General features: G+C 44.3%; 1 protein-coding gene across 1 annotated transcript in view; it reads right to left on the bottom strand.

Annotated features, from left to right (window-relative positions):
* Positions 1–49: 49 nt before the first annotated feature.
* The window catches only part of LOC117460866 (E3 ubiquitin-protein ligase RNF19A-like), a 52,685-nt gene continuing 40,192 nt past the window's right edge, over positions 50–12,542 (bottom strand). Inside the window, exons 4-10 of the mRNA XM_034102466.2 lie at positions 11,702–11,846; positions 9,938–10,100; positions 6,939–7,053; positions 6,473–6,634; positions 6,002–6,194; positions 5,034–5,177; positions 50–2,658 (exon numbers count right to left, since the gene is read on the bottom strand). Coding sequence (XP_033958357.1) covers positions 1,899–2,658; positions 5,034–5,177; positions 6,002–6,194; positions 6,473–6,634; positions 6,939–7,053; positions 9,938–10,100; positions 11,702–11,846 — 1,682 coding nt within the window. The 3' untranslated portion in view covers positions 50–1,898. The remainder of the gene's footprint in view (positions 2,659–5,033; positions 5,178–6,001; positions 6,195–6,472; positions 6,635–6,938; positions 7,054–9,937; positions 10,101–11,701; positions 11,847–12,542) is intronic.

Here is a 12,542-nt window from a genome sequence, read left to right as displayed (position 1 = left end):
GGATTAACAGTGCCTTCATTGCCTGATAAACAGAGGACAGGACAAGAACAATTCATATCTTTTTTTTATTTTTCTGATATGCATATAGTAAAGCAAATTACCAAACAAATATACCTTATGCCATTCTGCACAGATTACAAATGATATCTGGCACTCGTGTGGAAATTAGGACCAAGAAAAGTGAAGTCTTGGTAAAGAACGAGAAACGAACCCAGGGAGAAAAAACAAGACAACATGTTTGCTTTAATGGGCGAAGGACTGCAGCATGTGGCCGTATCAACTGACCCAGAATCAGTGATCATTCAGTAACAGACCCGGGTCGACATACCATCCAAGATGCTTTGAGCTTCCTGCTACAGGTTCCCCCGGGCGGCTCAGGGCAAAGCTGACCGCTGAGCAGTGAAGTCAGGCTTTAGCAAAGTGTTGAAAACTGAGTTTGACTTCAAGTGTGCTCAGCAGCACCGATTGGCAACACAGACAGAAGTCAGAGTAAAGTCAACGGGGAAGGAAACCCAGACCCGCTAACCTCTGCGCTGTGCAGAACAGCAACGCAATAAGACATACAGAGAACAGTGCAGGTGCCTTGGGCCTTTGGGAGGCCTCAGATATTTGCATTGGTGAAGCATGTACAAAAACAGCAGTGTGTGTGTCTGTATAATCCTGGGGCGTAGCTTCAGTCTCCCCCAGGAGGACCAAGGATGCATACTGCGTCTACAGGTGACAAGCCAACGGTTTAAGATCTAACAAAAGCCTGAGTGCTGTCTTTGGTAGGCAATTGAGAAGTCTTCTTTTACCAAGTCTACCACAGTATGTTGTGTATGTGAATGAGCATCCCTCCTACACAGACAGACATTCTGCAACCTATGATGAGTAGTTGTTTGAGGTGTTAAAGACACGGTGTAGAGAAGAACAGAACACAAACAGCTCTTGAAGGCACCATGAGTTACAAAGAAAGATATCAAAGCTCTCTCTTACTCAGTGAGGCCGTCAGCCTGAATAAATCACCTTTGAACAGGACAAAACATTTTCTTTATACAATTTCACAGAATTGACCAACCCATTGGTTCATTTTCAAATAATGACTTTCAGCATTATCTCAAAAACAGTGGCGTTCCAGAGACCTTTCTCAAAGCAACCCCCCACCCTCAACATATCACAACAAGCTCTCCACAGAACAAAGCAGGGTGTCCAGTCATGTTAGCACTAAAACACACACCGAGTTAAAGGCAACGTCAGCTACAGGTCTAAACTGGATCAGCTGTGTCCATCCATCTAAACAGAATCTCAGTTGGGGTTTTTTGCGCAAAAATGATGAAGGATCTTAAACCCAGGCGTTAAGATTATACGTTACAGTTCAAACAAACATCCAGGAAGGAAAATATTATAATAAAGGTTCTTCTGTTACTTAACTTTGGGGGTGGGGGGGCAGAGGAAATAGTGAATCGTATTGCCCTGTGTGAGCTCACATCTGGAAAGCTAAGGTTTCTGCATGCTGTTGCATCGTGGAGGCAAAACTAAATACTAGCAGAGCTGGCAGTGGTTGGGTTTATCCGACACAGATCAATGGGACAGCAACCAATATCGGTTTCAAGCGGTCACCGAGTGAACTGTGAGCAGAAAGAGTCCGCCGTGTGCGGCTCCAACCAGCATTCATAACCTTACATTTCTCACCAGGCTGCACTTTGGGAAGCTAGTAATACTCCCAACAAGCCCGTCAGCGGACAAACACACATCTGATGACTCAGGGCTGCTTTTAATGAAGGAGAAGAAATCCCAAAATAACAGCAACTTTAAGGGAAGGACATGTCGGTGAAACTGTAGGCTGTGGTTGTTAGTTCGGAGGAAAAGATGTTAACTCAATAGCATGTGTGCAGCACTTAAGGTATTGAGATGCCATGTCAGTCTGGATACAGGCGTTCTTGGGCTGTGGTGGGGGGGTGGTTGTTGTTGTTGTTGTTCTCTTTTAGCTCTCTGGTGTTGCTGTGAGAGTCCAGCTCAGCAGGGCACACCAGGTTGACATTCTCCTCTGTGATGTAGCAGAGAGGGGGGGGCTCTGCGCCGGGGCCCAGGGAGGAGGTGGTGGAGTGGGGGGAGCTCACAGCTCCATGTCCCTGTGAGGAGGAAGCAGAAGCAGGGCAGGTCTCCAGGCGGTCGTTCTCCACCTCAGGTAAGGGGCTGACGGTGGCGAAGCGGGGGTGGTAGTCCCCCCCACTGGAGCCGTGGCTGCAGGACGTCTTCATGCTCTCCAGGTCGGAGCAGCTGAACTCCGAGAAGTGGCTGGAGTGAGAGTCGGCCACAGAGGGCAGGCTCCCGCTCAGCGAGGGGGAGTCGAACTCGGAGGAGTGGGTGCTGCGCTGCTCCAGCAGCTGGGCGTCCAGGTCCTCCCGCGTCTCCTTGATCTTGGTGCCGCCCCCTTTCTTGCGCAGCTTGCTTTTGCTCTTTTTGGCCCCAGAGCTGGAGGAGGAGGAGCAGGATGCCTCTTTGGCCCACTTTGTGGAGGTGCCTTTGCCTTCTGAGGACGGGCAGCCACTGGAGGGGCAAGTCCAGCCGCAGCGGCCAACATGGCCTCCATCCTCCACGCTGCTGCTGCCACTGTGCCGCCGCAGTTTGCCCGGTTTGGATTCAATGTCCACCTGGACCTCCATACTGTGCCCATCTCTGAAACATGAGAGGGAGGCATGACACAAACAACAATCTGAAGGAATGAAGAGAAAACTTTAGCAGTGTATATGGGTGTGGGTAGCATGACAGAAGAGTCTCAACCGGTCGATCGCGATGGAGAGATTCCCAGTCATATGTGTCGAAAAATAGAACAACAATATTCTGTTTTATCGTTAATGTCCGATAACATAATCTTCCTGTGCTAGAATAATGCACTTGAACGCATCAAAGCTTTGTGATTGGCCGGCGTGACCCCATGTGTCGGGGCGTGGCTGGTGGGCAGTGGGCCGTGATGGGAATTCCGGCTCTTCTTGGTGAGCCGGCTCTTTCGGCTCCCAAAGGGCTCTTCAGTTTACCACATATTATACCTTTTAATTAAATCAAATGTAGCCCTGTTTTGACTAATGATGTATATGTGTACACATATATCACTTAAATTATTCAATACATCCTTTGTACTGAAGTATTCAAAAGTAAAAATTACATGTTTAATATAAATTATTTGCTGTGGCCAATTGTTTTCATTGCATTTACAGACCCGTGTAACTCTCTGATACCACCCAATGAATGCATTGACTTGCTTGTAGAACCACGCTACACAAAACAGATGGCAACACCTATAAAAACTATTTAAAAAAAGGGGCTACTGTATCGACCTATATAAAGTATATAAATATAGTTTTTTTTTCAAAATACCAAACAGATCCTGCATTTTAGCCATGCCTCATTTCGCTATTTGCTCTTTCCAGCGCTGTTTTTGCAGGGGGCTGATTCTGTGAGCTTCGGCTGACCACGCCCCCTTGCAGCTGACCACGCCCCCTGCAGCTGACCACGCCCCCCTGCAGGAGAGGGGAGCGTGCTCGGAGATCAGCTGCTGGGCTGCAGCAGGGAGAAGAGGGGGAGAAAAAGAGATCTCCGTCCTCCGTGTTTTATTCTTATAGAAGTAAGAAGAGAAGTAACGGGGCAGAAACCCTCCTTTTTACGCAGCGGTCCAGACAAAGACATCAAACGGCGACACATATTCAGTTGGCAGTTCCTTTGGCATTAGGGCAGGGATATCTAGATACTTCCCAAGGTCTGACATAATGAATTGTGCTACTATTAAAGCAAGCAACGATGTTTTCAAATCTGTAATCAAAAAGCTCCTCAAAAACACTATCGAAGCAGTTCCTGCCGTTGCTACGTTAGTTCAAACAGTAACAACGGACTACTTTTCTTAGCGGATGCATGTCAATTGTCAATTAGCGGATGCATGTCAATGTCAATAAATCAATACATAAAACTCAACTTACTTTAAAACTTTAAATCAATAAAATCATTTTCTAAATCCATAAAAGCATTTCAATTAATATTGGGAGTCATGTCGTTACTTTGTTGAGAATCTGGCCACGTGTGATAAGCAGGATAATGTGCACATTGCATAATGTGCCTTCAAGCCGATCGAGATCCCTCCGCAAAAAAGAAAGAAAAAACGGCTCGTTCGCGGGCGAGAGCCGGCTCCCGTCGTTCACTTAAAACGGAAATACACCCGAACACATCTGGTACCCCGAACACATCTGGTACCTACACCGGCTCGTTCGCGACCGACACAACACTACAGTGGGCACTAGTTAGCTGACGTTGTCCGTGGCAACAGGAGTGACAGTCCGCACACACACAAGACCGCAATTATGGCTGAAGCAAAAAAGCCCAAAAAATATAATTTCCACTCCGAGTGGGAGGATGATTATTTCTGTATCTATTCCAATTCAAAGTCCATCTGTCTCATCTGCAATGCGAGCGTGGCTTTATCGAATAAGGGTCATTTAGGAGCGGCATTTCCAAACAGCACAAACGCTACGACGCATTCCTGGAGGCGGCCGACGCGCTTTTGGGGACAGTAAAAATAACAGTAGCATTTCAACAGGTTTTTGATATAATAAAAACTCAAGTTAGATACCGTTATTAAATCAGCTGTACGTTTTAGTTTGTTTGAACTTATTCATGATAATTATTGTACAAAATGGTATAAGAATGCAAACTTAAACTGATTATAGTCTATTATCAATTCAGGTTAAGAAACTAGTGTTGCTTGCATCCTATTTTAAAGGCATTTATTCATCTATAATAAATACTGGATCCTCATCTTAAATACAGCCAACCCACATGGATATTCTATCTTACAATTTCAAATATTAATAGTGAATGCCTTTCTTCAGTACTGACGTGAGCAGTGATGTTCACTCTGTATTAATGTTGTGGGATCAAAGGTATGCAAGTTATAGACATTTCACTGTCTCCTAGTTCAGACAGCGATTACAGAAAAGCGCACGCATGTTGATGCCCCCTCTCTCCTGACAGCTTCCTGAAAGCTAAACCGCCGGTCAGCCCACCTGTCCAGGGGCATGTAGGCGTTCAGAATGGATCCAGCCATTGCCTTGGTGCTGGCGTTGTCGCTGATGGTGCCCAGGCTGACGGTGCCAGACTCCCCGCTCAGACTGCAGCGCTCCTTCTGCACATCCGCCTGCACCACCAGCCTGACAGCATGTGACAACAACATATATCATTCATATATATAGGGCTGTGGTTGTAAACTCAAACTAATTAAAAAGACTCAAACTGAACTAAGACAAGATTGCATGGCTAAATTAAAATTTAAATAATCATAAAGACAAATCATTTATCTATTATAATGTAATCAATACCAAAGAATGACGAAGCTGGAATGTCTGTAAACTCTGCAACATTAAACTCCAAAAATGGAACAGATTTCAATATTGTAGTCCATATGACGTGTTGGTTTTTAACTCCACTGAATCCTCTACCGACCGGCTTAACGCCTGAAGGGAGATATACAGGAGGATATTTCCTTGGATGACGGGGGTGTGATATGTAGTGAGGCACACGGGCAAACTGAGAATACCAGATTCAAATTGCTACAACACGACTGGCTCGCACGTACATAACACCGGTGATATTAATGTGATATATGCCTCGGTTTTTCCTATTTTTGATGTAAGTCTGTGTTAGGTTTGTCGTGTCTTGTAACTATGTTGTTTAAAATAATTAAAAATGAATAAACACAGTTTAAAAAAGATATTGTAGTCCATGATTAACCAAGCTGTTCAGCTCAGGTTCGTCAGCCCACTGGGGGGGGGGGGGGGGGATTCTGACACAATTAAAAGATTGAACTAGTATGGCCACTCTGACACAGTTCTAAACACCATGTATTTTGTATGTATGAAGCTACATCTCTTTGAGACCTTATGCCTGCTTTTGAAGAGAACTCAAAACAATTGTGTAAAGCCTAAACTAAACCTTTCTTAAAACCTACAACTAGCAAACACAACAGCACAACTACCTGTTCAGGTAGTGCACCATGGCGCTGCCGGAGAGGCTGCTGGTGATGCTGGCCCCGGCCAGGGCCCTGGTGGACGCCGTCTCACTCAGGCTGTCCCTGGTGGCCCCCACACGGTCCATGTGGCTGCCGCTGGCACTCAGGCTGCCTTCACCTATACTGGGGTTGTTTCTGGTGTCTGCCACTGATGTAGTATCTGCATAGAAAGAGCCATCATGAATGATCAGGTCACTGCTGGGTCTTAAATTATGAAATTAGAATCAGGAATTGTTTAAGAAGCCATGAGCTTTGGGTCTCTAAGAAGATGCACAAAGAGGACAATCTTCTCTTCAAACCAGCAGATTCCTCTAGGACAGGGACTCGGTGGTTTATGTGTCAGCAAAGACTTGGGAATAAACACATAAAGTCACTCTTGGGTGTCTTTATAGGTGGGGGGAAGTGGGGGTTATTTGGGGTGTGGGCAGGGAAGCCTACCAGTGGCCCCCGCCCCGCTGCCAACATTCATGTCATTCTCGTCGTCAAATTCTATGCGAACTCCTTTTCCATTCCCAGCAGAGACTCCACACCCCCCGCTCCGGCACAGGGAGATGGGCACCACGCCGTAGACGTACGCCAGCATGATGGGAACTCCAATTCCTGAGGACCAGAGGCAGAGAGACAGAGACCAGCAGGGACACTTTAGACCAGTGGAGCACACCATCGCATGCACGCCGTATACAAAACCATCTCTGTTTCCATCTTCATGGAGAGAACGATTCGCTTTTCAATAGTTATGGTATGTAACTTAGTGATTAGTAAGGTAACTAGTTGACTTCAAGTAAGCTACAAGATATTCTTTTAAATAATAGGAACTCTGAGAATAAACAAAATAAATTCCTGAGGCTAGCAAAGTAAAACAAGGATATGTAATGAAAAGTGCGTGAAGGGGACGGACACTGACCCACAGTGACTGCAGCCACCACTGGAGACACGATGACAGAGAGAGTCACCCCCCCCGCGATCACCAGGTTCCTCTTGTGGTTGGCGATGTCTTTGCCTTCATAACGGTTGTGGATCTTTCAGAGAGAAGCAGAGCAATGAGACTCACACAGTCCGTGTCCAAAGCAGCTGAGAGCACAGTGTTGTGGCCGTGAAGACACCACATTATCGGACTGACCGCAGACAGGAACAGTGTCAACAACTCTACACTGTGGATTGAGTGGAAGACTCATCCTAATCTCCTAACTGGTGACATGGTAGAGTGGGACAGCACTTCTCCAGTGGACAGTAACCAGCCACCGATGACGGCTGGCATCATTTTGAGGATAGATGAAAGCAGTGGTTCCCATCAGGGGAGCGTGCTGCAGGATGCTCTCCACGTGGAGGGAGCCTTTTCCGGATTCAGTGCATTTTGACTTCTGATCCCTTCGCTGGGAGAAACGTTTCAAACGATGTGAACTCAGTGTGGATCCAGTGTCGGCGTGTCAGCAGAGCGTCAGCACAAAGGCAAACCCAGACTGTTCACCCCGTCAGCGTGTACAAGGTTCATTTCATGTTGAAATTCTTGCCAATAAAGATTTAAGTGAGATATGTTTCAGACTTTGGTGAGAGATTAGCTCAGGCCACAGAGACAAAGTACTTCTGATGAGACTTGTAACTATATTGCAAGTAACTGGCCTCGTCATGGTGATTCATCAGGCTCCATATTTAAAAAGTCAAGACTGAACAGCTTCATTCGTGCAGGGCATGTGGAATGCAGGTGGTTCAGAGGGTCACGTGCGTCACGTGACCCTCTGGACGGGCTCTGGTTCGTCCGGGAGGAAAGGCTTGTTGGCTCTAGCTTCTTTTTGGCAGGCCTAAAAAGAGTCTGAATACTTTCATTTTGTTATAATGTCAAGTTCTTATTAGACAAGCAGAAACTGATTAGTGATACAGCACAACCCAAGTGTATATACTAGGGCTGTCAGTCGATTCAAATATTTAATCGCGATTATTGGCAAAGTCAACCCTGTGCACTTCTCTGCACTGAGCCAGTTGCTCAAACAGACAAGCCTGTTTACAGTTGTCGGCAAAATGCCGCTCCTCTGTCTTCATAGCAGTCAAAGCATGAGACTGAAGTTCCCACTGTGGGTCAAAATAATGCGCTGTGATGTGCAGTCGACACGTTGGATGTGATCCGAATGATCGAACGCAGCCCCTCGTCCTCCACAATGTTAAGCTGTAGTCACCCATTTAGCTATCGCTGTTGTTGTCCAGGCGTCTCCCCGGCAAACTTTCAAGCGTGGTCTGCCGCAAGCGAGCGGCAGGCTGTCAGCATCAGCTGTGTGCTTGGCTTGCCGTTTAAAACACCTTTTTTTGTATCCATATTAGGGCTGTCAAACGATTACAATTTCTAATCAGAAAATCACAGCTTAAAAATTAATTAATCAGATTAATCACCATTCGAACTATGTCCAAAATATGCCATTTCTTTATGTATATTGTTGTGGGAATGGAAAGATAAATGAAAGAAGGCGGATATATCCATTTAACACAGTATCTATGTTTATTATAACATTTTTCTGCATGTCAAAATGAAAGACAGCCCACACACCTATCAATCATCAAACCGTGGGGTCTTAATTCATTACGTGTTGATTTATATCAACGGGGAGTACTTCAGGAAAGTCGACAGAGGGGGGGGGGGGGGGGGCTAGTGGAGTACTTCGTGACCACAGAGTGTGAACGTTGTGATCAGCTGTTTTAGCGCAGTTCTCCAGTGAAGGGGGGAGTCTCCCTCCGCAGCCGGTTGGCGTAGTTTTGGCACAGTTCCGTTGTACAGACCGACGTTAACAGCAGCCTGTCTGTGCACACGGAGACCGACTCTGTTGTACGCAAATGCGCTTTGTGACACAAGTGACGGTACGCATTTCAGATTACCACATAACCTGCGTACCAGTTATGTGCACCCCTGTACTACGGCAAAAGTATTCTCCGTCGGGACTTCCTGCAACAACACCACGCCGTTATCTTGATTCTGATTGGCCAGAAGACATTATCAAAGATGTTCTATGGAGAAGACGATCACTACGTGACAAAAGTTTTCAAAACGGTTTCTGGTCTTCGGTATTTCCAGACAAGTGGCTGAAATCAATCTTACTAACTGCTGTCTGTGCAATTTACTCCGCGCGAGTTGGCAGACTTTATTTTGCTTACTTTAACATCATGTCTCATGGTGGGGCTAAGCCATTTCTTGGTATGGGTGTTGCCTACCCCAGCCATACCCTGGCGCTGCCACTGGTGGCACGTATGGGGCGGGCCATTCTGCACATGCGTTAAATGCGTTAAATATTTTAACGCAATTAATTAAAAAAATTCATTACCGCCGTTAACGCGATAATTTTGACAGCATTAATCCATATATCAAATCCAACTAACAACAACAACAACATCAAGCCTTTGGGCTCTGAAACTACGGGGCGGGTCGAGGACAAATACACATGCATTAATCGCACGTTAAAATAATTAGTGGCGTTAAAAACGCGTTATTAACACGTTAACTTGACAGCCCAATATAGACCTATAATATATAATTATTCTGACCTCAGAGAAAATAAATAAAGTTTTCCTTCCATGATGAGGACATAATGTGAGAAGGTATTTTTGCCAACGTGCATATTTGTCAGTGTTTGCTGTGTAGTATTTACTTGTTTCTTATATTAATTTACATTTAGAATACAAACGATAATGTTTATTTTCATATATAACTATTATGTACAGAAATAATAATATTATTAATCATAATATACCATAAATGTGCACCGACTAGTTGCTTTAATTGACGACTACTGGGCATCAACTAGAAAGCTCTTTAGTCCAGGCAGCCCTACATACAGTTACAGATCCAAATGAGTCCATGTTCTTCTTGTCCAAGAAACTCTACAAGCAGGGGAACTTAAAAATGTGTCTCCAATTCCTCACCTTCCTCCCAACATATACAGGGATGCCGATAATCATGGCGGGGATAGCAATACCAGCGATTAGAGCGATGCCGACGGGGGCTCCAACAAGCGTTCCCAGCTGCCAAAGAATCTTTTTCTTCCTGCTCCATGGCTTCTTCCCCCAGAAAGTACAGCCTGACGGACTGAGAAAATGTAGAAAGGGAAGACAAGTTAAGGAAAAAGAAGAAAAAAAGGAGGCGAAGCTACATTTCCTTTCGTACAGTCGAAACTGGGATAGGTCTGAACCTTTTATAGTGTTACATAACTGAGGGAAAAGTGTTTCTCCCTGGTTGGCTTTATGGCTTTTCCCCAAAAAAGGGATTTTAATTTAGCACTGCAGGTCGGAAACCTTGAGAGGTGGAACAACTCAACTGGCTGTTGCTTTACTTATCCAAGCCAAAACTCTAAAAAACTAAACTTTTCTCAAAACATTAAACCAGCATCAGAATGTTCACTTTCACTTCAACAGAAGGTAGAGCTCTTAACAATAGAACTACCTTCCTCCTTTCTTTTTGAAGTATCATTGCTCCAGTGGATGCTGGACATGGCTATCTTATAACACTATATTTATTTTATCTCTCAGTGAGGGAAATGTTTGTCTTTATTTTACAGATGTAACCTGCATCTTATGTGTCTTGTTAAGTGCTCGTTGCTAGGTGAGGGACACCAAAGTTAATTAGAGAATGCAATTCCTGAAGAAATTGCTAGTGGGAATGCTTTATGCTGAAAAGCTGACGCTAAACTGCTATGCTGAAATGTAATGTGTAAGAAGAAAGTGAATCATTTAGATTGAAATGATACATGAACACTGGGGGCTTGAATGTGTGATGAGAGAAGAAAGGAAAGTAAAAAGGCTTGGAAAAGCAGCAGAATATTTGAACTGCAAACTATTGAACTAACTTGATGGCGAATGATCTGTTGCCATGGCAACGGTATTTGATGACACCCCATTATACTCTTAGATGTGTTGATGGCTGCATCGTTACCAAACCTGTGAAGTTTTGGGGCGTTTGGAGCAGTTTCACTGAAGTTATGAGAAAACCGTGTTTCATGGCGAGCATTGTGTTGCCATGGCAATGGCATTTGAAGAAATCTCAAAACTGACCCGTAGATGTGTTCACCGCTGGACTGTTAGCATACATGTGAAGTTTGAGCACTTTTTGAACATTTTCATAGGAGTTATAGCAATATCGTGTTTTATTGCAAGGGATGTGTTGCCATGGCAACAGCTTTTGAGGAAAATTACGAGTGAAAGTATGAAGGAACAGTTAGCAGTTGAAGTCGCATGAAGATTTTTCAAGTCTGAAGAGTTTCTCCATTGACTTCCATGTTAAAAATGTGATGTATTATGGGATATATCTCTGGAATTATGAAAGTTATGAATGATAAAAGTAATAGCCATCGATTCCCGACCGAGCTGAACGTTTTAATATCAGAACGTGGTTTCTGCGATGTTTAATGTGGGAGCAGAAGAGGCGCAAAATAACCCGGTGGAATAAAAATAAAGAATTGTGTGCGTAGAAGAACAAGTAGTGGGAATGCTGCATCAGCATTATTTACTAAAGAATGGGGAAGTTCGATTGAGTGGTTAGGGTTTCCTAACCAAAGTTAACCTGAGTTGAATTAAGATAAATGGTATTCTTAAATTAAGTTAGGATTGGCTTTTGTACCAAATTGGGCAAAGTCCTATTGCAGGCATTATCTGAATCTGGGTTTATGAAGATGTGCGTTTGAGTAAACCGACCTCAGGTAGTGCAGGTCTGAGATCTCCTTCATGCACAGCCAGCAGAACTCACAGCCACACACAGCGCAGGTCATGTGGTTACAGCTGCCGTCGTTCATTTTGATGATGTAAGCAGCACAACGCGGACATGGCTTAATGTCATCAGCTGAAAGGAAAGAGAGAAAACTATTCAGTGTGCATCATATCAAGTTTCAGTGGCGACTCGTCATTAGGGGCAGGTGGGAGAGCCCCACCTACAATCAGTAGAACATAATTACAATCATTGTTCAGTGTAAAAGAAATGTTGAAATATATTTTGATGATCATGTTTAGCGGTCTCTACATTGCTGCTTTAGCCGGGTTGAGCGATGTGGGGCAAGCCCCTCTCTCAAATGAGTGTGTACTACGAAAAGTACGCTGCGCATGCTCAGAGTATTTCTTTATTCAATGTGTGCGGCATCAAATGAATCGCAAGTGGGGCAAAGCAAGTGTAGCTGTGAAGAGGGGACAAGGGAGCACAGACAGATATATAAATATAATATATGCCCCACCAGTTTTGTAAATCTAAAAACACTGCCGACTATGCTCAAAAGATGGCGTATGTCCATTTCTGAGCAACGTTTGTGATTAATAAAAAACAAACTTGGCAGGAAAATGTGCAGTCATCCACGGACACGAGAAACTGCAACATCATAGCAGTAGGATGAAAAAATAAACATTAGCACTCGTATGAGAGTTCATTTTCAAAAACAGATTAATGGAAATCTTACAATGAATAAACAAACACCTGCTTGATACTCCCTTATTGCACACATTTACAATAAATTATAATAATACATAATAATAATAATAATAATATGTT

This window comes from Pseudochaenichthys georgianus, chromosome 16 (genome assembly GCF_902827115.2).
Source record: "Pseudochaenichthys georgianus chromosome 16, fPseGeo1.2, whole genome shotgun sequence".
In the NCBI taxonomy this organism is placed as follows: Eukaryota; Metazoa; Chordata; class Actinopteri; order Perciformes; family Channichthyidae; genus Pseudochaenichthys; species Pseudochaenichthys georgianus.
This window is presented reverse-complemented; position numbering and strand designations above follow the sequence as displayed.